Below are 26,164 nucleotides of genomic sequence, written 5' to 3' on the forward strand. Positions count from 1 at the left end.
TCCAGGCGGTCGACAGCGAGCCCCTCCCCACTCGTAGTCGGCGGTCTCAGACCCCGCAACATTTCAGTGGCTGGTAGGGAACTCCTCCGCCCCTGGCAGCGGCCCTGACTGCTCCAGGAGGTCGGTTAAGAGCCCCTTCTCCCCTCGCGGTTGAACATGACTTTACTCTGGCTCCTCCGTCCCCTGGCATATAGCAACGGCTTCTCCATTGGGGTGGATGGTTTGGCGAGACCTCTACTATGGCATATCCCTCCTCCTTCCCGGGTCTTCGGCACCAGTGTAAAGGGATTTAAGGGTAAGGAAAAGGCGAGAACCGGCTTGACAATATAAATAATAGTTTAATGAGAAACTTAAACAAACAACACAAACACACACATGACGGTCAGCTGAACGTAAACGATCTCTCTCTCGTCGCACCACCTTCCGCAGTCGGCCTTTATCCCTCTCAGAGGCTTAATTAGCCTGATAAAGGACCGGGTGTGTCAACCCCGTCACAGAGGCTAAACACTTTTTAAGTGTGACGACACTCACGCTGCACGTACAATCCATTCGCACATCACAAGCCAATCAACTAATTAGTCCTTTTCGGTGAATCACACATGCAAAATCCTAAAACTTTATATCCAGGTTTAATTTATATTTTGAATAGACTAAGATTTTGAAACCCCACGATGTGGGTTTATGTTTTCTCTTTTAATAGTTTAATGTAATTTTGATTGTGACCATGATTTAAGTAGGATGTACCTGTATGCTGGGTTTGAAATCTCAAGGATTAATAGTGGTATTTTCCTTTTTACATGACGTGTTGTTCTGAAAGTAAAAAGAAACAAATGAAACATGGAATGTAGGGTGTCATCCGCGCAGCCTGACCAAAGCAGAACGGGCGTGTTTACTCGTGTGATTAACCCAAAGTGCAGCCCTGCTGGCACATGATGCACGAATGGCTTGCACGTACTACACGAGTCAGTTGGGTATACTGCAGTCTCGTCACATTTGTACTTTTTGTTTAGCCTCCCATTCCGCTCATTAAAACATGCAGCATGATCATGAGCAAGGATTGCATCAACATGTAGATTGGAATGCAGGTGCAGATTTTAAATAAAATAGTCTACGCCTCCCTCGCCATTGCTGTCGTGCCAGTAATTACTCCGCCATGTGCAAATGCTTCTAGGTTTATCATAGGTTGCCAACCCCTGCTATAGACTCAAAAACCATCAAGAGCAACATGGCAAGGACATGTATTCTCTCATCTACTGTGGGCTATCCAGCGGAGTAGTGCGTTTCAATAGTGCATTTCAATGTGATTTCATTAAGGATTGGTGGAATGTGGAGTAGTGTCTCCGAAGGAAATTGTCTACAAATGCTTCTTCCTCTCTGTAATAACCTTCACAGAGGGGAATAACTCTAGAGATATTGGCAGAACAGCAAACTGTCTGCATCACAAATGTTTAATATCCTTACAGTCAACCTCTATTGAAAACACTTAAAAATGTTGTCACTTAATGTGACTTTCCAAAATATCTATAATGGCCCCAATGTTTTTGGACACTTAAGCCAAAACTGAAAATGTATGAATGTTACTGTATTAGATAACAATATGTCAAAGTAAGTAGCATTTATTTTAAAGAAAGATACAACATGCACTTTTCAAGCAAAACATTTCACAAAAATAATTTCGTTAGGTTTTAAGAGAAATAGAATTTTGAGAATTAAGACAAAAGTGACTGAACACTTTTCTTGTTAAACCTAGTGAACATGTCCATAGTTAATGTGATGAACTACACCTGTGGTTACTCTACTAGGACATCTGTGTGATCTTGAAGGGAACTGACTTCATACATCCACAACAAATCACCTTGACACCAGTTGTTGAAAAGCATTGCAGAAATGTCTCAAGAAAGTGAAGTTAGTTCTGAGAAAAGTTCTATCATCATTTGTTTACAGATGCCACATGCTCTAATATTTTGTTATCTAATGCACTGAAATTCATAGATTTTACAATGCTTTTTGGGGCCACTGTACTTCAAAAGAATACAGTAAATAAAGACAGATGTACTATGAGAATTTACCAATAATACCCTAGATATGCTGAAAACAATGGTCAGCTACCATTTGGTAAGAGGCAAGTTGGGACAAGCCAGAGATACCAAAGACCAAGTGCAGATAATTTGGAAACCCTGACAATGTCTGACAACTGGGAAGAAACAGATGGTTAATAAATTGATAAATTGCACAATGCTGACAGCAGATTGGAATCGCAATAGAGTCTGTTATAACATACCGATGGCTGCTTTGTAGTATAGCCAGACATCCCCAGGGGATAGAGCCCTCTCCCAAATCACAAACTCATCAAAAGCACCTGTGGCATAGTGGCCATATCTCTGGTTGTTTGCTGTACCAATAACCAGGTCAGCAAAGGGGTCGCCATAGTTAAAGGAAACATTTCCTCTGGGGTCTCCAATGCTGAAAGTCCCATTAATGTAGACCTTTAGTCCATCCATTTGGGTCCATGTGAAGAGCACATGTGTCCAGTAGGGCCCTAGATAATAGACAGAGACAGAGGGAGAGAGGGAAAGCAATCAAATGAAATTTGAAACAAGCATAACATAGATTTTTATGTTTTGACTGTTTTGGAACTGGAGGTAATAGTAATATTATTTCCAGATTTACTCCATAAAACACGAGTATCAAATGAAAGAAAACTAAAAGCAGGGGACAGAATGAGGAATTATTTAATCACATTATCATGCAGCCAATAAGTGATGGTATAAATACACTTTTGAAATTTTGGGGTGGGTGGGCTAAGAGAAATTATCAATTGCATGAGATCTGTAAACACTTTATTTATTTTATTTTATTTTATTTTTTATTACGCTTTGGACGTTTAGCTAATTGTTTCCATTGGCGTATTTAGGACATTTAGCTACCAAAGGATGCCTACTTTAAGAATATTTAAAGATCAAGCAACAATATTTGTGTTTGAGTACATACAGACATTTGTATTTTATTTTACATGTGTAAGATATGGAACCTTAGGAGGCCTTTTGAATGAGAACAGATATTAATTATCATATGGGGATGCAGAGGATTTACACTAGAGATTTACACAATGCTTAAACAAAAATACAAATAATAATATAATCAGTTGAAGTAATAGCATTCAGTGTGTTTTGATGGAGAACCAATATTTTTTTATAAGGTTTTAAAGAAAGAAACTGAAAAACTGAGATACTCTTTTAAACTATAGAATCATTTATTTAATCTTGTGGATGTTCCATGTTTTGTTCACAGCTCATACTGAATGTAAAAGGCCAGTTTATGTAATGTGACAACTGATTTTTCAAACAGCTATTAAATAAAAAACTGAAAGGGAAACAATAGAGAGTAAAAAATAAATTTTGAAGAAACTGAAAAAAGAAAGATATTGAAGGACAAGATGCATCGAGAATCGTTTTATAATCGAATCGTTACCCTTTGAATCGTAATTGAATCATGAGGCCAGTGAAGATTCACACCTCTATGGCTTACTGTTAATAAAATGACTTTCCTTCTCTTATTGTGTCACTGCATTGCAACTCTACTTTCATTAAAGTGGTGGAGACCCTACAATACGGAAAGTGAGAAAAAGCATTAATTAATCATTTTTCGAGGTAGTGAAAAAATATTCAGAGCTACAGTATATGCCTGTAACCATTTTCCTAAGATATGACATAAAAATTCAAGCTTATGATATTTTGATTTTATTTAAGTTGTACATGAAAAAAGAGGCTGGAATTTTCAGCTCATATTTTATCATCCAAATGTTTTCTTCCGTGTGCTTTTGAAGCAACGAATAGAAGTTAGAAGATCAAAAGAACAAAACTCATAATCAATTTATACATATGATATTAGTTATTAACATTATTCTATCTTAAAAACAAAGTGGATGGAGTTTAGAGTTTTAGGAGTTTTGAGAGCATTTTAACATCCAAAATTCAGCATCTTTTGTCAACTCAGTCTAGTTTAGAAGTTATTTAAATATATAGCCAAATTAATACAATTCATAGCAATCAATCCACATACACTCACCTAAAGGATTATTAGGAACACCATACTAATACTGTGTTTGACCCCCTTTCGCCTTCAGAACTGCCTTAATTCTACGTGGCATTGATTCAACAAGGTGCTGAAAGCATTCTTTAGAAATGTTGGCCCATATTGATAGGATAGCATCTTGCAGTTGATGGAGATTTGTGGGATGCACATCCAGGGCACGAAACTCCCGTTCCACCACATCCCAAAGATGCTCTATTGGGTTGAGATCTGGTGACTGTGGGGGCTATTTTAGTACAGTGAACTCATTGTCATGTTCAAGAAACCAATTTGAAATGATTCAAGCTTTGTGACATGGTGCATTATCCTGCTGGAAGTAGCCATCAGAGGATGGGTACATGGTGGCCATAAAGGGATGGACATGGTCAGAAACAATGCTCAGGTAGGCCGTGGCATTTAAACGATGCCCAATTGGCACTAAGGGGCCTAAAGTGTGCCAAGAAAACATCCCCCACACCATTACACCACCACCACCAGACTGCACAGTGGTAACAAGTCATGATGGATCCATGTTCTCATTCTGTTTACGCCAAATTCTGACTCTACCATCTGAATGTCTCAACAGAAATCGAGAATCATCAGACCAGGCAACATTTTTCCAGTCTTCAACTGTCCAATTTGTGTGAGCTCTTGCAAATTGTAGCCTCTTTTTCCTATTTGTGGTGGAGATGAGTGGTACCCGGTGGGGTCTTCTGCTGTTGTAGCCCGTCCGCCTCAAGGTTGTGCGTGTTGTGGCTTCACAAATGCTTTGCTGCATACCTCGGTTGTAACGAGTGGTTATTTCAGGCAAAGTTGCTCTTCTATCAGCTTGAATCAGTCGGCCCATTCTCCTCTGACCTCTAGCATCAACAAGGCATTTTCTCCCACAGGACTGCCGCGATACTGGATGTTTTTCCCTTTTCACACCATTCTTTGTAAACCCTAGAAATGGTTGTGCGTGAAAATCCCAGTAACTGAGCAGATTGTGAAATACTCAGACCGGCCCGTCTCGCACCAACAACCATGCCACGCTCAAAATTGCTTAAATCACCTTTCTTTCCCATTCTGACATTCAGTTTGGAGTTCAGGAGATTGTCTTGACCAGGACTACACCCCTAAATGCATTGAAGCAACTGCCATGTGATTGGTTGATTAGATAATTGCATTAATGAGAAATTGAACAGGTGTTCCTAATAATCCTTTAGGTGAGTGTATATGACATTTGTTACAAATATTTTATTAGATAGGGAAAATAAAGTGGATTTTTACAAGTTGGAGCCACCGCAGGATACGGGGTGCCCATCAACTTAATGCGTGTATCAATGCTGCATCATTTTATAATGAAAGTTTAAAAGCTGATAATTTCATTTTTTGAGCTGGTGTTATTTTGAAAGCTTTGATAATGACATTATTTAGCCCAACAGCCTCTGACATTAGTGGTTCATGGACAGCAAGTTTTTGGCTGTTGGTGGACTAGACAACGTTTGGGTGGGCATGAATGCCAATGGGTGGCTACACTAGTTAGCTGAAGTATCAGTGGCTCAATTAATCTATCCTGGGATAAAATGAAAATTTGACATTGTCTCGACACATCATCCCAATGTTATGTTGTTTTCACTTTCTAACACTATAAAGATAGGGCTCATGCTTTGATTAACTGTACATGTTTTAGTCTCAGTTGACTTGTTTTGTTAAACTATACAGCTAAAGACATTTTAAAACTGCTACTATTTTCATTAATTCATCCACAGATTGTCTGACACAGGTCACCACAGTAGCATTCTAAAAGCATTACGACTGCTTATATTACAAAGCTCTCAAAGTTCCTGTACCTCAAATTTGTGCACCCTTGTCAGAAAAGACATTCTAGCCATACTGATTTAATTATTAAACTTAACAACCGCCTCCAGTTAAGAGATTCTGAAGATTAGAAAAACAAGGATACTAAAGATGTAAATATATTCTGAGGATTGATGTGCATCCCTAAAATGGTTGTGAAAAATTTCCTAAATGAAAGAGAGATTATTATTTTCTTGGGCTGCTGAATGATTTGACATTAGCTACTTTTTTCACTTTCATTTCCATGTTTGCACAGTAAATTTCAAATTTAAACTCATAATAAGTCCAGTGGACAAAGTTTACACTGATTCATTTTGACTCAAGCAGGTCTGGACATCTGGATGTAATCAATATAATTATGCACATAATTACATATTCAAAATATTTATGGTCAAATTTCAAATGTAACTCCAATCTGGGTCCATGTGTTTGAAATTTGGAGAGCATGGGAAAACTTTTTTGGCCTTAAAGATAAGGCAAGAAGCTTTGCTTCCCAAGAAACCATCTACACCCTATTCATATCCTGAACTAACATTAGAAAATTACACACACACAAACACACACACACCCTTCAAACAATTACCTGGAAGATTGATCTTTGCTTTCCATGTCTTGGAGTCTCCTCTCGTGTAGAACTCCACACGTCCACCATGAGGGTTGGAGTAGACAGAGAAACCGCTGGAGCCAACTTTACCTCCGGATGCAATCGCAAAACGAGACTCTACATCATGGTTTTTCCAGAAGAAGGAGAAAGTAATCCCTGTGCAAAAGGAAGAGTGAAATAAAGCTTCTGTGTTTGGCACAAGGCATCTAATAAATGAAACTTTGCAATAACTGTTTAGAAACAACCGTTTAGAGATACAGTATATGGAAAATACCAATTTACATACACTGTCTATATTAGCAAAATAATTTGATGCTCAATCAAATTGGATTCTTTTCACCAAAATAAAATATTTTATAATATGTATCATATCATGAGTTACTTTTCTATTATTCTAGTCAACTATCCATAAAATGCAAGGTAAAAAGTTATTTATATATTATTGTGTTTGTGTATGTGTGTGATAAAACCATTTAAAATACCAAAGGATGAAAAACAAAATATAGTCCATGCTTAATGAGTGATGCATCATCAACATATTTGGCATTCAAGTGTGAGTTTTATAATCCTCATGCTTTTTCTTATATGTACTGATATCTAAAATTAAACAATAATATCTTTATTAGATCCAGGCCACTTCATCACAAACACTGCAAGCCTTACTTTGGTCAGGCCCTGGAAAATAAATATGAATAAAAAACATATTCTCATTTTTATGAGATATGGAATGTGCACTGATGAAGATGAATAACAGATAATATCAGCTTTCCTGCAAAAAAACTTTGTTGTTAAGCTGATATATTTGCTCTTGAGAGGCAACAAATCTTGCATTGCCGTAAACCTAATTTTTGAACCATTAGCCTTTACTACGTCATACAAACTAGAGCAACACATTATTCAACTTTTATACATTTGACCATATAAAGATGTTCATCCACATCTATAACAACAGGAAATATTGTTTAACGATCACAAAACTCACCCTCAGGTCCACACAGAGAAGGATCGCTTATGCAGGAGTCCTTATAGTTGCCAAAGTGAAGGAAGGTTGCCCCGTTATCACCGTTCAGATAGATGCCCTTATTCACCATTCCTTCTATTATGTCTACATGATGATAGAGTGACCCATAAGATTAAAACATTGAAATACATATTGGTGAACATCTCTTAGATCTTATGAATCAAGCACTACAGTTCAAAATCCCTTCATTTCAAATTTCCATAATTTTGTAATCCTTGAAATGGTTACTTTCAAATTTTCTAAAAAACATAGAAACTTGAACCTTTTATGCATGGCAACTGAAAGATGAAAAGATTAACAATATTTTCTTCATGTAATATTGACCAGGGAGTTGGGAAATACTAAACTTTCACTCTTCATTTTGCTCCATTCCACCTAATACAACATGAGTAGATCTCAAGAATTATGAGGAAGTGGGGAATTAAAAAGCCCCCATTTGAAGAATTGAACTGCTGATGAATTAGTACAGTCTGATTTTTGTCAATGGTAGGTTGTTCCTCAGCTAGCACAGTGACTTTGTTCCATAAATCCTCATCTATCAGTCTTAAAAACATCACACTTGGGAGTCTTAGAATCATCTCAACTCATGAATGGATGTGTTGAGAGAAGAAATGATGATCATGGAAAAGAGTGCTCAGTGAAGACACCATGAATTGTAGAAGTCAGAGAGGAGACAGAATGAGGTGTGGAGTGAGTAAACAAGAGATGGCAAAGTGGTAAAGAGGACTGAACATCCATCTATGCAGTGAGATCCAGGGTATTGCTGTGACTAAGTAATGAGGTGTGCAGTAGTTGTATGGAACACCTTAAAAGTGGCCTTTTAAATTTTGATAAAGTCAACTAAGCGATCACAAAAACGCCATCCTACAATCAAATACTAACTGGAACAAGTAGGTTAATTACAGATTGATATTCCCACACACCCCACCCCACCAAACAAATTCATAACAACAGGATAGGGGGGCCTTAAAAAGCATTTATACAGTACTAAATAGCGTTAACTCTACATATAGTATTACATAAGGAAGGTTTCAGCTGTGCTTTCAGTAACCACAAAAGTTAGAGAAGATGTTACAGACACCAAAGACATGCTCAGAAACAGAACCAGTAAGTAACTTTCCATTAGGACTTATTTCCAATGACACATTAAGAACATAATGCTATTGTCATTATTTATCACTCAATTATAGATTTCGTTTACATTTCTTACAAACGTGATCTCATGAAAATTACATGACTGTGGAGAAATGTTTTTGCTAAATTATATTACGTGGTTCTTTACTTGTATCGCTGCAGTTCATAGGTTAAATGACCACTGAGTGGTGCTAAAAGTGCACAAAAGTTTCTCCCACAGCTACACCCTAACCCTTAAACCTTAACTGAACCGATATTGTCATAAAAGCGAGTGTAAGATGAAAGAAAATTTTGATTTTTAAAGTTATTGCTCTATTGAGTTTTGACCTTGTGTGACCCCGCATCCTTCTACGTGGGAGTTGTATTTTGGCTTCGCAATACACAACACATCATTTAAATTGTTTTAAACTAACATATCTCAGTTCAGAAGACTCAGTAAAGGGTTAACATTTTTATGCACCGAGTGTGACAAAATATCATGACGCCGAACACAGCAGAGTTTGTCTTTAGGAGAAATGCCAACAAAACTTCATCTGGTAAGAAACCTAATAAAGTTTATACATTGAAACCTGTTTGAGTCAAAAAATTAGAGTCTCTAGTTTCATCCGAAATGCCATTTTTTATTTTATTTTAACGAATTATCACGAAACTGCACGCTGTTAAACACAATGTATACTATACTGGACAATAGAATGTTTTTCATTAGAAATCCTAGATTTACTGTTCATTATCACACTAAGAAAATGTTTTTGCTTTGAGAGGCTTTATATGGAGTTTGGATGAAAATAAGGTGCATTTCAAATGGTTCTGAGACAGTACAGATAGACAGTCATTCTCTAAACAGGGAGCAAGGGAACAAAGGACTATCCTATAAATTTTCTAGTGCATTCACTGTTCGACCAAATCCGACCAAAAGTTCAGTTTCAGGCTACAGATGATGCTTGGACCACTCAACATGCTTGGCAGACATGAGGCAATCAGTACATAGATTCAGAATTTATAATGTATAATTTTAATTTAACATGGTTGGCAGTTTCTGGATGATGCTGGCCATTACCTTGAATCAGATTTAATTATGCTAATTTCTGATTGGTAAAATGCTTCAACACTGGCTATCACTTGTTTGTTTGACAGTACAAAGAGAGAACACTGAGATTTTGTTGCCAAATTTAGAAAAAAAAATTGTAAGATAAAAGTCAAATAATTTTTATGTGCTTTTCCCAATACACATTGTTCCAAAGCAGCTTTACAGAAAATCATCTGTAATGTCTGTAACTTCTCAAAACACTCCTGGACACATAATAAACAATTTGATTTAAAAAATCTGACTTTCCATAGATTTGTATAATTTAAAATTTCACAGCTTAGTCCCAATGTCCAAATATGTGAACCTCAATTTTTATGAAAACTATATGCTCTAGAATTGTTTTTACAATTTTTTAGGTTTTTTTGGTTATTAAGTGCTACTAGTTACAAATGAAAACAGGAAATGGAAAATACAGAGCAGTCACACTTAGGTCTCAGGAGGTTAAATCAACAAAACCTACATCTCTACACTGTCATTAAAGCAACTGGTAGATGAAGCAAACAAATCAGCTGTGCAAATGAGGGTGCTGAAGCAACCATGTCATTTAGTAGTATTTCTTTGACACATGTGCTCTTCAGGATTTGTACAGGTCCTTAGCTGACCTACTGCACAAGTTGATCACATTCGAACAAGTTTGTAAATGTAGTTGGTTATGAAGTTCAAATGTTAAAATATATCGCCATACAAGTCATGCACTATGGTAAAAGTGTTTTGATGTTGTAAGATAACAGTTTGAGGAACAGGGTAAAACATACTTGTTTATGAACTGATAAACTGCAGTTTTACATGTGTGAAAAGTGAATAAATATAATTGTTGTAGTAGCGCTTCTAGTTTTCGGTAATTCACCAGGAAACTGCAGCGATACAAGCCACATAATATATTTTTGAAAAATGTTGTTATAGTAACGTGATTCTACGTGAGCAGGTTGTATCTTACATGCAGCAAAAAAAAAAAAATTTAGTTTTAAAAAACATTAACTAATTTGCTATGGGCGCCAAAAGACAATTTGGGTTGCAGTAGACAAAGCTTGGAATCTCATGGAGGGGTAATGCTTTGTTTGGCTGGGACATTTATTGCAAATGCACTAGCTCATAAAGACCATCAAAAAATAGCATCACATAGGCAGATTTCCAAAATTAAGATCTACAAAAATCTGTGTTTGTGACTGTGAGTTAGCCCCTTGATTTCAGTGAAGAATGTCAGACTCAACAGAACAAAACAATGAACGCTTGTATAACCCTAATGTAAACTGTAATGGATAATAGGATTCAGTGTTGAGGTTTCTTACTCTAATGATGTCCTTCTGATATACAGAGACTACATAAACATTCACATAAATGAAAATAACTGACACCAATTCACGGCACCCAATCTTTTTTCTACACTGTGTTTAGTTTGAACACACATTCAGAAATATGCCAGTGAGTAAATGTGGCATAGCCTCACCTACAGTGGCGGAAATGTTAGTGTAGGCAGAGTCATTGGTATACACAGAAGAAGAATTATGGGTAGTCAGGACAGTGTGGTTGTGGATTCTGAGAGCTGTGATGGAGAGAATGTAGAAACAACAGTGAAATTAGAGAAAGAACAAAAAAACAGGTGATTCAGGTACAGACACATAAACATATGAGCATGGAGACATCAGAAAGAAAAAAAGAGACATTGTGAGACACTCAGATAGTTGACAGGCATGGTGGACAAGATGAATGGTTCAAAAGATGAGTGTAGCATTCAGATGTATTATTTTATCTGGTGGCATAGTTGTTATACTGTACACACACACACACACAAACACACACACACACACACACACACACACACAACACACACACACACAATAAGTCATGTCTCTGCTCCACACATGGGGAAACATTGTGTTGACTATAGACGTTCAAAGTCTGAGAGGCTCAGAGAATTTCTCTCAGCCTTCCATTTGTCCTGAATTACCCAGGACAGAACAACTGCCATACTGTACTCATACTGGGAATAAACTCCATTAGAAGACCCAGCTCTGAAATTACATGTGCATGTTTCTTTGGCACAAACAAATTATTTATCTATTTGACTGGACTGTATATATTGAACAGATAAAATGCGTACTGCAGAGTTATGCAACTTGTTGTAACACACACACAACACACACACACACACACACACACACACACACACACACACACACACACACACACAAACATTTAAACAAAAGCTCCAAGTGGACAAGTAAATCACTGAGTGGAATCGTGCTTACATTTCACACCCTTAAATGTCACAGTAATTTGTTTTCATCACAACTGAGGTAATCATGTAAGTAATTCATCAAATGAGTTCACTTTAAGAACCGAGGACAGCTGCAAAGCAACAGAGATCTCTGGAACTAAGAAAGACGTGACCATTGAAGAATGTTAAACAGCTGTGGTGACAGAAAGAAAGAAAGAAAGAAAGAAAGAAAGAAAGAAAGAAAGAAGCAGAGAGCAGGTGTGACACAGAATTCACACATACTTATGTTAGTCCCCTTAACATGACCTGTTCTGTTCCCAATCTTGTCCGAAAAACCATGGATCCCTTCCACTGAATCCAGAGGCCAGTAGTGTGAAGCGGTCTCCAGCACCTGCATGCCTAGAGATAAACACACACATCAATGCATATTCACAACATACACACACAAAGGCAAATGTAGCAAGGTTACGGTGTGCGTTTGTAGTACATCTCAATCCATCACTTTATTTTTCATCGTTCTTCTCAATGTTTTAAAATTTTTTAAGCTTATTGGTTTTCTGATTATTCTCGCTAAATCTCGCAGAGTTGCATTCACTGAAACTATCTTGACACTGGTTCTGTCCAGCTCAAACCTGTCACAGCTAGTCAATTTGGATTAGTTATTTAACTTCGCCCTCGAAAAACGTTGCGCATAATAACAATGGAAGAAGCTTTTAATGGTGCTTAGGCTGGAGATTTAGGAAAGATCCCTTTGTGACAATCATCCCACTCCAACCTGTTTGAATAAACAACATGCATTTAACCTTCATACAACATGCATCTAACCTTCTCCAAAGATAGCTATTTGAGTTAAATAAGCATATAGTGAATCACGCCATTTAAAATTCAGTAAGCATCTACATGTAAGAGGTAGATGACTTCAATCTCCAAATTCAAAAGGACAAATGATATCTTCAAGCTATATAAATTGATATTATATTGTATCTAAATTGCTTTGCTGTCCTCATTTTATAAGCTTCATAAAACATACATTTAAACAAAAAAATGCTCCTCACCCAATTTAATGTAGGATGTCATTTTAATATGACTAGATAAGGTTTTAAAGCAGCTGGAGGAGGAAAGAGGGTGTTGCTCTCAATTTTGTTGTGTGAAATGTATTGTATCGTGATTACAGTGACTTAAAAAAAAGTGAAAACATTTAAAGCGCATTAATTATAAGTTGATAAAGATAACATTATTTTGTTCGCTGATTATTTTACTGCTAATAAATAATTATGAAACAATAAGGCTTAACTGAATTAAATGCCGCTTTTAAATTTCGAATAACCGAGAAAAATAAGTTCAATAACATCAACGAAACGAAAGATTTTTAAATTAAAAATGCGCGGTACAGTGTGTTTCGTCTTGTTTATTAAATGTTATAGTTATGGAAAGTTTAACAGAGCGATATGCGATTTGATAATAAATAAATAAAATAAAAAAGTATATTTCTGAGTTCTGAAGCAATTTCCATTTGTGAATGTTCACTCTTACCTGACTGTTTGGACGGCGTTACTTTGCCACTACGAACCTGTAAGAAATAAACAACCAACTTCTCAAACAGCTTTATATAACAACATAATAAAAACATTACATGTAGCTAATCTTCTGACCACAAAAATATTTAAAACCCTTACCTGACATGCGCTCAGGAGAGTCGTAATAAGTAGGACTGTATAGTATCTCAAGTCCATTGTTTTACACGGAGATTCTTTAACAGAACAAGGTTACAAAATAACTCCAAATGTATATTTCGCTGCGCTTATCGACATCAACGTAAAGAAACAGATAAGTTGAGGAAATAAGTTACTGGTTCATCGGGGTATGATGCTAAAAGGAGTTCAATATGAGTAAAGAACAATTGTTACATGAAACTAAATATTTCATAGTTTGTAGTGAATCGTTTCAGAGTCACTCAGTTTCCCTCTGCGCTCGCGCTCCCATCAGTGGGTTGAGCAGCACACTGGGCGGCACATGTGACTAGATTACGGACATAACGCTGTCATCCTACAGAGGGCGCACATCTGGAGATCTTACTAAAATATATTATAATTTATATTTTAAGTATAGACATTAAACGTATTGCTATTTGACATATAATAGAAATGCAACCTAACCATCCCTAATAACAATAATTAAAAAAATTATAACGTCAAACCTGTAATCACAAAACACTGCGATTGGTCTTGCCTGTCCGGCGTTGACAAAAGGAACAGATGCCACGTGACAACATCTGTACGTAGCTTTACCCAGCCGTCTGGATCAAAATGGTCTCAGGAGGTTTGTGTGTGTGTGTAAGAATGAAAATTGGAGCCCTTAAAATGCAATGTAGGTAAAAATGGAAATGGTTACACCTGCACGCAGTTCTGGACTTAGGGTGCCACCTTGTGGCAGTACTAAATAGGCTACATTGAACTGCACTAATCACACACACTCATCCTAAAACTGTAGAAACACGAGTTTATAAAACGAACACATACAACAGTGTGTATAAAATATGAAATTTATTTTGATATAAAACTGCACATGCACACTCACACAATATTTGATAACCATCAATATAGGCTTATAATTCTTTTCATAAAGCTAGCACACAATTGCAGACTTGAAAACATTATGGTTTGAAGACACCATGAGGAAAGCTTGCACTGTCAGATTATAAAGTTTAATGTACAAAAAAGGCAGTCTGAAAAGCAAGTATAAACATTTAAAAAGAATCTACAAATGGACAAAAAGTACAAAACAGCAGCAAGACACTCAAACATGTAGAAGCGATGCTCTGTAATGTATGTTATGATTAAACAACAATAAAAAAAGTATACAGTTATTCTGATGAATTAAAAAGTCATTTGGCTGTAAATTGTACAAGAGTGTACAATTGTTTCTCATACATTCCTGTTTTTGGCAGTCTTGGTCCAAATTAGGGTCTAATGAAAGCGTGAGATTACAAACAAATAAAATGGACAGAGAACAGAAAAGATGACCAATGCATTGAGAAAAAATACAGTACAGATTGAACATTTTGGGGAGCCTGCAGAACTGTTTGAAATGATCCTGGGAAGGTTTACCTTAGCCATACATTCACAATTTCTCATTTCCTTCACCCTTAATACAGAGTGTGCCATCATGTACTCTCAGAAATATGTTATTTGGTTTGAATGACCAAACCGAGGGACAAGGTTGTGCAAAATATATACTGTACATGTTTATAATGAGGCGTGAGTCCCACATATCCTACATTTGACACAGTATCTCAATCATGAGATTTGCAATAAACAACACAACACTTGGTCACACAACTTTGAAATACACTGTTGTTGTTTTTTACGAGAAGGAAAGCTTTGACATGACTGCACACAACACAGACAAATCTCACCCAACTGACTGGACACAACACTAACCATTGTGCATTGTATAAGGCAAATATAAGGAGGCTTACTTCAACTAGGAGTTTCATGACCTTTCAGTGCTAAGTATCCAGTCAAAAGTGGCAGAGCATGTCAGTTTTCCTCATAATATTGGACCAGTCACCTTATTCTTGTGCTAAAATTTGTGCTAAGTAAAGTTGCTCTTAGAACATGAGCTCTGTATCATCTAAAATGTGCAAAACATTCATACAGTAGTTTATTAAAAAGTTACAATTGTTAATTAAAGAACCAAATGTCCCTTTATTCATTAACATATTCAGAAATTCAGAAATCTGTCATTTGCTTCCTATAATTGACAATTTCCAAGAATATCCCTTGTACATTAAAGAACAACTCATTAACTCATGTTTCTGTGCTTTCAATAAACAAATGTGGGCAAACAGGACTTGCTGTGTTTAGGGTTACAGTTACAACACAAATCGTCATGAAAGTCCTAGTTTCCACCTCTTCCCTTTCTATTTTCCATGCCCATTCCATGTGTCCACAGAAAAAAAGGGATGGGAGAAATGTTCCTTTCGATTCTTCACTTCTCAGATAATTTCTTTGCGCAATTCAAACATCCTTAACTCTGCTGAGAGGAGGGTTATTTGAAACTATTTGACAGCAACAAGCTTTTTCAACAGATTCTTTCCTTTGGAGAGCAGTCCTGTTTTCTTGGTGTCAGCTCGGGGGCGCCGGACGGGACTGCCGGGCCCCTGTGCTGCGGGGCTGGACCCCGGGATGTGTGGGCGCACTGTGGGGGTGGCACTTCTTCTGGTAGGGCCCGCTTTTTCCACGGGTACCTAATGGAAGACCCGCAAGGGACAGTTCAGGGCTGGATGTTTAAAAAGAAAAGAAAGTGTTTCTTTGCCTTTTAAAGCATCTCAAAGTCACTACTGTATATTAGACACCCCGTCTCCTCTCATAGTCCATTCGGTCCCAGCAGGGTCAACATACAGTCAATTTGGAATTAACAGTATATATTAGATTGTGGACACACCCAGACAGAATAGGGGGCGGCTCTCTAAACAGTAATTTATAAATGATATGTGGGAATCTGAGTAGAGAGTCTTTTTTCTTTTCTTTTTTTTTTTTTGGAAACCAATATGAATATTGATTCTTCAAAAATCTCATGCACACATTTTTCTTTACATGGAAAAGTTAGTTTACATTTTACATACTGTTCTCACTATTCATAAGACTGTTTGTGCAATGACAAATCACAAACGTTTATCAAACATTGACTTATTTTACACAGTAACATTAAAAAAATATTAGTTTTCATATTCTTTCACATTTTCCTGATTTTTAGTTGGAGGCATATACCAGTTTGTGACAACGAACAACTAATGTCTAGGAAATTGACTTTTATATTCCATTCTGTGCTCTTAGTAATATTAGTTGTATATTTGCATAAAACAATGCTGGCATGTCCAGACAAAATTAGATTGAATCTTTAGCATCTAACAGAGATGTATATAATTTAGTATGATAATGGTGATGAAGAGAGAAGATAAGTATTTAATTTACCAGTCGTTTGAAGTAATCTATCACCCTTCAGCATGGTAACCTCACCAAGGGTGTTGGAGCCAAATCAAACCTGCTTTAAAAAAGCTTAATTTACAAAAGTGGCTGCAAGATATTTTCAATTAAATCAAAATAATTAAATCAAGCTTAGGAAACAATATAAATAAACTGAAATCTAAAACTTTACAGGGGGAAACGCACACACACATTTATGACCTGGCTGATCTTGAAACTTAATATGAAAACGTTTTAGTGTGAATTTGCTCTCAAAGCGTGCAGTATGTAAGGGTGCACAGTTTCAGAAGGAGAGGAGAGGGTTTGTCCCAGGGGTTACACTAGGAATCTACTAAACTGCACACAATACAGTAAAGAAGAGAATGGGTGGGGGGTACAGGGGTCCGAATTCTGCCCGTGCAACATTGGCCTTGTAGCTTCTTATGATTTACAGTAGGAGTCATGAAAGACGAACATTGTAATGGACAACACCCAGAGAAACAACTGAAGATACCAGCTGTGCCTGTCTAATGCATTGACAAACCACAGTACTCTAAACTATGTTATTGATGCAATCTCACGAAAACATGTCCAGGTCACATTGCACCAGAAAATCAAAAGAAACAAAACAGGAAAGTACATTTTGCATAAAGACAATGAAGGACCATTGAGTAACTTTATAATCGTGTAAATTAAGCACGTTTCGCCCCCATATCTCATTATCATAATGCATCCAGACGTTTTACTTCTGAATTCCTATTATTCTCAATGGTAATTCCCATTAGATACTGTAATACAAATATTTTTTTTACATTTCATAAATGATCTTTTTTTGGCAATACAGTTATGAGAATAATATGCAGAGAATGAGAGAATTATTAAAGGAATAGTTCACCCAAAAATGTAAATTCTCCCATTATTTATTTACCTTGACGCCATCTCAGATGTGTATGACTGCTTTTCTTCAGCAGAACACAAATAAAGATTTTTAGAAGATAGAGATCTGTCAGGTTCTTATAATGCAAGTAAACGTGTGCCAGCACTTTGAAAGTCCAAAAGTCACATTTAGGCAACATACACGTAATCCACACGAAACAAGTCGATAATTACAAAATTTTACTTTAAATTGACGTTTCCATCCAGGGCTCTAATGCTGTTTGAAATGGTTGAAATCCCGCGTGACGTATGCTTTTTTGTTGTAAATAAGCACTGCTTCCGAATTCTCGCATGAACTCGCCGACGCGCTTACGTCACACAACAGCTACGTGATGCGTCAACTGCTGGCAGGAAGCACTTTTTAAAAGTTAATAACATTTTAATTATCAATGTATTTTTTACACAAACATATAGATATAATTCAGAAGACATTCATTGATCAACTGGAGTCGTGTGGTTTACATTTATGCTGCCTAAATGTGACTTTTAGACTGTCAAAGTGCTGGCACACGTTTACTTGCATTATAAGAACCTGACAGATCTCTGTCTTCTAAAAATCTTTATTTGTGTTCTGCTGAAGAAAAACAGTCATACACATCTGCATGGCATCAGGGTGAATAATGAGAGAGTTTTCATTTTTGTGTGAACTATTCCTTTAATAATTTTTTTTTTGCATTGCTGCAATGAGCACAGTGAGACTAGAGGTAATGTGTCTTGAAATAATATTACAATGTCATTTTCTTTAAGCAAAATATACTTGATCTGATTTCGGGGAGAAATATGACTCTTGACAGGTTTCGCGACATTCACATGCTGACGGTTTAGTTTTCAAAAATGTGAACTGGTAATATTCTGGTCATAAGAAAGATTAGGGGCGTGCCAATAAGCGTTCGTGTGCCTGAGTCTGTCTATAATAAGGTATCAATGCACATTTTTGTGCATAGTTTATGCTTTTATCAACTCACTGAAATACCTATATAAAGCCATCAGAGTGTCAATAGACTATGTGTGCTACATTTTTAGATATCTTTAGTGTGAAAGTGCTATGTGTGTGTGTTTTGTGCATACCAGGAGCAACAGAGATTAGTACCCTTGTCGTCTGCATTAGACGAGGACAGCGATGTTTGTGGTATCCTCAGTTGCTCACTTACGTGACAGATACTGAGCCGTTACGGAGTGAAATGAACACTCTTCTTCTGTTTTGCCAAGCGGGTGAGAAAAAAAAAAACAATGCCATGATATAATGCATTTCATTTGTCTGCATAATGACTATGAGAAAATCACAAAACTTTCAGTACAAATAAATCTTGATGGGCCCTGATGATTGAGCAGAACATCCATCAGCGATAGTAGTTTCTTTATCTTTTTACATATCATTGTACAATATCTACATCTACAGATAAAATCATTCTTTATATATCTCTCTCTCTACTTGCAACATTGGATTTGTGGTCATTTGGTCTGTTACCTTGATAGACTTATATATCAGCAATATACAAAAACAATTCTTCTGGAAACACACAAAAAGGGTTTTAAGTTTTGTTTGCTTTTTAACTGGTCTCAATCCTAGTTTAAAGGATCTAAAAAATGTTTCACGGTGGCTTTGAATCATTCTGAAAGAAAAAGCATGCAGTTATACAGTTCTATATGGTTTCATTTCTCTGTACATCAAAACTATCTCCTCTATTATAAATTGATTTCACATTTAAACACAGTTACATTCATAAAGCATCTATTACAATGCTTCACTTGTGAAATGGGTAAAAAAAGAATACGTTTAGAGCTCCTTTTTTCATAATAATAACAATAAACAACTAATAATCTGGCACGTCTCTTTGAGTTTTTTCTTCTTTCAAACAATGCTTTATGAATATGCATATTCATTAACAGTTCATTTTCTCCCGAATGCTTCTGCAGAGCAGGAAGTCTTGTTTTAGGGTATGTCTCTATGGCCAGCTCTTGGTTTAGTAAGCTGTCTCCGATTGTCTTTTGTTTTCTGTATTTCTTCAATGATCCATCAAAAAGCAACCGGCTGTCACACAACACAAACACAGACGGAGAAGAGGAAAAAAAACAGCGGAGCAGAAAGGAGATTAAAAAAAGAGCGAATGGATGACAGAGGGCTAGTGTGAAACAGGATGTACCCTTTTACTCTTCGTCCGGGAGGGGTGGAACTGGGAGTGACGGCTCGGGGTGTTGGTAAGGTAAACCTCCACATCATCAGGCACTTCTTCAAGAAAGTTGGAGGGAACCAGACCCTTGTGTCCATTAAGTTCTCCCTGAATGGAAAACACAGGGTATCACGCACCTATGGACTTAGTTAAATCCCGGTTTTATAGAAGTGCTCGGGGCTGCAATTAGGAATAGCCTCAAAAATGAAAGATCAGATAGATCTTTTGAAAGTTTGTAAATGATGAACGCTGAAATAGAGGGAAAACATTTGCAAAACAGTAGGGCTGGGTAAAAATATAGATTTTCCAATTGATCACAAACTTCATTTGAATGATTCTTAAAATCACAATATCAATCTCTTACTTTTACATCAAAGTTTGCTTCCGTTTTGGATGTGTTCATTATTATTTAATTAATATCAACAATGTCATCACATATGTAAATCGTTATTTTTTGAGAACGAGTATGTGTACCGATACTTCATTTTAGGTACCCATCGATACCGAGTCTGATAAACAAAGTCACACTCACAGGACAATACAAAATAAAACACTGGAGTTATATTTTGTCAAATGAAGTGCTGCATAACAATTCATCACAGATGTTACACACTGCTTAAGAAAAATTAAATTATTACTGATTTATTATTACGATGCGTTACAGTGAATATTACATACATTTACAGTAGTGATATATTTCTTTCATATTTTTCCCATAAATGTACTTTAATTTTTACTGAACTTTTATATTGAAGTGTTTCTCTGTTTTCACAAAGGAGCTCTGACGTTATGACGGCAGACACTCTGGAAAAGCCTGTCGCTACATGACTACATGATAAAAAGTGATTATTAAACCACAAAAGACTTATTTAATAAAGTATGTACTCTGTATATGACTCGTGCTACATGTGAATTTGCACTCCGTTTACTGTCATCTTCGACAAACAGAGCGTGTGATGCTCATGATGGTGTTTTCCCTGTATGAGCGTTAGAGGAGCTTTAAAGGGTACGAGTAGCACAACACATTCTCCACAAATTCACAAGTGCTCCCATTTGAATTACATGGAAACATTATATTTATCTCATTAAATCGCAGCTTTTGCAGTTAAATAATCTTACAAGGACACACTCAAAAATATTTTAGCCTATTTTTAAGATGTATCCATTTCAATTTAATAACAAATTCCATCTAATTGAATTGTCTAATCTTTAACAAAATTAAATGTACAAATCTTTTCAAAATGCAAGTTTTATTAATTACATTTTCTTCAAGACTATTCAGTTCAATTAGATGGAAATGTATTATTAAATTGAAATGGATACATCTTAAAAATAGGATAAAATATTTTTTGAGAGCACAATGTGATTTTAATTTGTGGGCTGAATATTTAAGTAATGACATTCGTTTTTTGGAATCTAAGCACTTTTATGAGTAACAGTACATGATACCAGTATTAGTATCAGGACATCCCTAAATAGTAATTTAATAGCATTAATGAATGTATTTTTTAATGCTTTTTTATGTTTTATTTCTTCTGTGGAACACAAACAAGATACTTGGATGAAGATATGATGTGAATGTATCCATATAATGCAAGTCAATGAGGTCTAACAATTCCAAGCTCCAAAAGGGACATAAAGGCAGCATAAATCCATACGAATCCAGTGTTTTAATCCATGTCTTCTGAAGCGTTATTATTGGTTTTGGGTGAAAAATGGCCCAAAATATAACTTTGTAAAATGTAAATGTAACCTTTTCCAATATAAATCTTGACATCTGGAAGATTCTGTTCGGACCAAGGAGAATGCAGATCTCAAGATTTATAGTGAAAAATGTATAGTTTCTCACCCCAAACTGATCGTTTTACTTCAGAAGACATGGATTAAACCACATGAGTCATATGGATTACCTCTATGCTGCTGTGACAAGGAGGAGGTCGTGGCCGGGCCGTGATGGAGCACGGCTGGTGCTGAATCAGCGGGAGAGAGAGATAAATGGCAGCTGGAGAGAGAGAGAGACGCACACGGCCGCGCTGCATGTGTCTCTCTCTCTCTCTCTCTCTGCTCACCTTTTCCCTCTCCCCACGCATCCCCTCGCAGGAGGAGGGATGGACCACCGGCTGACAGAATGCTGGAAGGGCAGTGTCTCCTCTCCAGAGATGGGGGTGATGAGGAGGATGACATGGCTGGGCCGAGATAGAGACGGCCGGCACTGAATCAGCTGATCAGCGGGAGAGCGAGATAAAGGGCAGCCAGAGATGCTGGTTCAAGAGAGAGAAAGAGATGCACGTGGCCACACTGCATGTATGTCTGTTCGTTTATGTTTTATGTTTTATAATGAAACATTACGTTTACTATTCAGCCGGTTCCCGCCTTCTCCTTGCCCGTCCTGTACCTGTTACAGCTGCCTTTATGTCCTTTTTTGAGCTTGGAAGTTTTGGACCCCATTGACTTGCATTATATGGATATATTCACGTCATATATCCATTGAAATATCTTCGTTTGTGTTTCGCAGAAGAAAAAAAGGCACAAGTAAGTGTGAATAAATGATGAGGAATTAACATTTTGGGGTGAACTATTCCTTTAATGTTTTTGTATTGTACCAAGTTAGACAGTTGCCTGTATGCAGCATTAGCTGGGATATAATTTATTTTATATATATGCAAAATGGACATTATAACTGAAACATACGCAAATGAACCAGAATCGAATCAAATCCTATTGGAATCAAATCGAATGCTTGTGAATCAAAATTGAACCAAATATAGAAATCTGTATTCATACCCAACTCTACAAAAGAGTATATAATCCTAAAACACAAAAGGGTGTACTCACGTAATAAAAGCCATCCTCGTCAATCTCTCCAAACACTGTGATCACATCGCCCGCACAGAATGTCAGCTCAGCCTGAAGGACAGTAAGAGTAAAACTTTTGTTAGATTTTATTCAACATGGATTATAGTCACAGGGCTACTTCAACAATATGCTGTACGCAACCACATTTACAACCACAAATTGTTAATTACTCTAAAGGATCCATCCATTCATCCATCCCTTCATCCATCCATCCATCAATGTCTTCAGAAGGTATCTTAGGTATTCACATACAGAAAGTGACATTTAATATCATTATGCACAAACTGTATGTTTTCATGGAAAAACTGTAAATGTCTTTAATGTCAGGAAAAACTATAAACATCTTTTGTTTAATAGGACACTTATTGATAGCTATTGATGACATGATGCATATGCTTTGACAAAATTCAAACCTAATTAAGTAAACATTCAGCCTACACAAACTTAACTCTATATTCCAAAACAGCATCAGTAATTTTATCAGATGATATATAAATATAAGACTGTATTTTCCTTTTAGAATGATACTTAAAACGTATATTCATTCTTTAGTTCGGGTCCAAAACCACATCCACCAAACTTGTGAAATACAAACACAGATCAACAAACACGGGGCAAGGCAGGTCCTCTGAATCAGACTGGGAGCTGTGTTCACAAACAGCAGTGATTGTGTAACCCTTTACCTCCAGTCCGACAACAGCAAAAACCACACACACAAAGGTCTCAGTGTCACAAATAACCATTCCCAATTCCTTTCACAGGAACTCACTCACTTTACAGCCTGTCGCAAAGCCTTCATAAATGCATTATAATGATTTATACTATTTGGTACAAGCATGCAAACACATTCTAACCCATTTAAATGCACATTTTGTTCCCTTTAGCGTGACACTAATAGCAATATAACAGAATATGATGTGTCTTATTACATTTATTCCTAAGATAATCATTATCTCATCATCTAGCAAATTATGAAGGCTTTCAAAGTAAAAAAAAAACATTTAGTATGCAATGCAAATGTACTGTGCATGCATTAAGATGTTTGGGTCTGTCAAGTGAGATATTCACAGACAGTACAGGTGCTGATGCTGATGCAGTGCAGTCAGTGAGCTCCATCAACAGGAAATAGAGTGTCATTTGGCACAGTCCCAGTGAGCGTAGACTCACTCCATCCACACTCACCTCCTCACTCTGCACGTTGCCCCCATAGCGGGCCTGTATGCCAGCGGCAATGCAAAGGTGACAATAAGGGACAATGGAGTGGAAAAGACTTAAAATGCTATCTGTTAACATTGTGACATTATTATCTGACCTAACCATATTTGTTCAGGGGATCAACACGACAAATTCTCTTTGTTGGGACAATTCTTTGTAGAGTAGTTTTGGTACAATATGTAATATGAAAGTGCAATACAAATAAATTAAACTGAACATAATTGATTTTACTCAATATAGTACATCACCCAATAAGAACAATTAGTTGTGCAAAGTTTAATATTTCAAAGCTGTTTAAGTCCAATTTGACTTTAGATTAGAATCTTCTATAAAATGAGTTTAATTTTTTTTTTAATTAAACAGAATATGTAAAAGAAGCAATGCATGGTTTATGAATGACAGCTGGCCTGGTTGTCATAAAGGCAGTCTCACATCGCTTACTTCATATTGTAATTCATCTATTTGGCAGAAGATCATTTTATCATTTTTGGAACTGTCATTTCCCAATTGAATGACCATTAAGGTAAATGGTCCTATTCACAAGGAAGCCACAAAAACAGGCTAGTAAATACATTGGTGAGCTATTACTGATAGGCATCCAGGCAAGCTAGTGTAAATAAAAAGCTTATGAAATGAGGCCATATGTGCAAGGACACCCATCCAAGAAGGGCTTCATCAGTACCTCCACATCCACATTAGGTGAGCTCTCTCTGGGGTCATAGTCATATAGGGCCACCATCCTCCGTGTGGACACTTGGTGCTGCCTTCCACTCCTTTTGTTCCTCTCTGAGAAAATGGTACAGATGGAAAAACAAAATCAAAGAAATACATTTTGGAAAGGAGAAAACAGAACACTCTTTTCTATTTATTTTGACAATAAAATGATTGTACAAACTCTACAAACACATTTTTTAGGTGATGTGTATAATTTCGATTCTAAGATTTCTAAAACTTTATCCATTTGTAGGCGAATTTGTGATTTTGAGGCAGGACTAATAGTATTTTGAGGGAGTTTTTGGTTATTTTGGCAATTCCATCTGGTGTCACTTAAAGGCTCAGAAGTTACACACTTCACCTTTAATCTGCAGGTTATGGTATGGTACATTCCCTTTTGACACATGCAACACTTTTACTTGAATGACTCATACAGTCAAGACACAAGTCATGATTTGAGATAAAAGGAAACATTATGTAGAAAGTTATCAATATCCAATCCCATTTTCCACTGTGCTAAACTAAATTACCAATAAAAGGCTGCACTATTCCTTTAAAAGAGGTTTTGGGGGTGCTGTACAAAGAATAAGTCATGCTCGCAATTGAAGTGTCATCCAAGTGTTTAAGAAAAACTTGGAGGTGAGCTGTGAAAAGCCACTGAAAAAAGAAAAAGAGGTTTGAATGAGAATGAAGAAATGCCGAGAAAACTCTGAAAGGGGCACAAACCTCTCTTGGATTTCCGGGACCTGCGGTTAATTGAACGGCCATCTTTGAACCTATTACAGTTCACTTGAAAAGAAAAGAGGAAAGAAAGAAAAAATGGAAGAGAGAAAGGAAATGATGAAGGCAAGGAATGCAAAGGATTTAAGAAAAACCCTAACCCTATGAAACAGGAAACTAGCACCAGGTTCATTTAAAATAAATTAGAACACAAGAAAGAAAAGAAAGGAAGAAAGAAAGAGAGAAAATGAAGTAGAGAGGGGTCAGATGGAGCCAACACTACTTACATACCTATTTTCTCAATGGGGGTGTTGAGAGGAAGGAAACCCTGTTTGAGCAGCTGGTCCATCATTTCATCATCATCAGTCTGGATTTCTGAGACCATGTTACAGGGGATGAGCCCCCTGCGGCCACAGATCTCTGCCCTGTAGAATCCATCTGTGTCCTTCTCTCCAAACACCTGTACAACAAAGCAGGACCAATACAATTAGAATGTCATAAACAAATATATAGTAGGGTGGAATGGCAAGCCTTCGAAGTATTATACACAAATAAAATAAAATGTAATGCTCTATATACTGTATATTGATGAGCATATTGAAATATGCCAA

General features: G+C 36.6%; 2 protein-coding genes across 3 annotated transcripts in view; both read right to left on the reverse strand.

Moving 5' to 3' along the window:
* Positions 1–13,931, reverse strand: part of LOC127630908 (adhesion G-protein coupled receptor D1-like) — a 63,597-nt gene extending 49,666 nt beyond the window's left edge. Inside the window, exons 1-7 of one of the 2 annotated variants that reach the window (XM_052108769.1) lie at positions 13,651–13,931; positions 13,508–13,544; positions 12,257–12,373; positions 11,204–11,299; positions 7,497–7,619; positions 6,494–6,670; positions 2,282–2,539 (exon numbers count right to left, since the gene is read on the reverse strand). In XM_052108769.1, coding sequence (XP_051964729.1) covers positions 2,282–2,539; positions 6,494–6,670; positions 7,497–7,619; positions 11,204–11,299; positions 12,257–12,373; positions 13,508–13,544; positions 13,651–13,707 — 865 coding nt within the window. In that variant the 5' untranslated portion in view covers positions 13,708–13,931. The remainder of the gene's footprint in view (positions 1–2,281; positions 2,540–6,493; positions 6,671–7,496; positions 7,620–11,203; positions 11,300–12,256; positions 12,374–13,507; positions 13,545–13,650) is intronic. The other variant, XM_052108770.1, reaches the window with a different exon arrangement.
* Positions 13,932–16,147: 2,216 nt separating this feature from the next.
* Positions 16,148–26,164, reverse strand: part of LOC127631167 (RIMS-binding protein 2-like) — a 64,081-nt gene continuing 54,064 nt past the window's right edge. Inside the window, exons 18-25 of the mRNA XM_052109184.1 lie at positions 25,845–26,013; positions 25,560–25,622; positions 24,802–24,905; positions 24,087–24,119; positions 22,884–22,955; positions 20,022–20,156; positions 19,029–19,073; positions 16,148–16,223 (exon numbers count right to left, since the gene is read on the reverse strand). Coding sequence (XP_051965144.1) covers positions 19,047–19,073; positions 20,022–20,156; positions 22,884–22,955; positions 24,087–24,119; positions 24,802–24,905; positions 25,560–25,622; positions 25,845–26,013 — 603 coding nt within the window. The 3' untranslated portion in view covers positions 16,148–16,223; positions 19,029–19,046. The remainder of the gene's footprint in view (positions 16,224–19,028; positions 19,074–20,021; positions 20,157–22,883; positions 22,956–24,086; positions 24,120–24,801; positions 24,906–25,559; positions 25,623–25,844; positions 26,014–26,164) is intronic.

This window comes from Xyrauchen texanus, chromosome 37 (genome assembly GCF_025860055.1).
Source record: "Xyrauchen texanus isolate HMW12.3.18 chromosome 37, RBS_HiC_50CHRs, whole genome shotgun sequence".
NCBI classification, from domain to species: Eukaryota; Metazoa; Chordata; class Actinopteri; order Cypriniformes; family Catostomidae; genus Xyrauchen; species Xyrauchen texanus.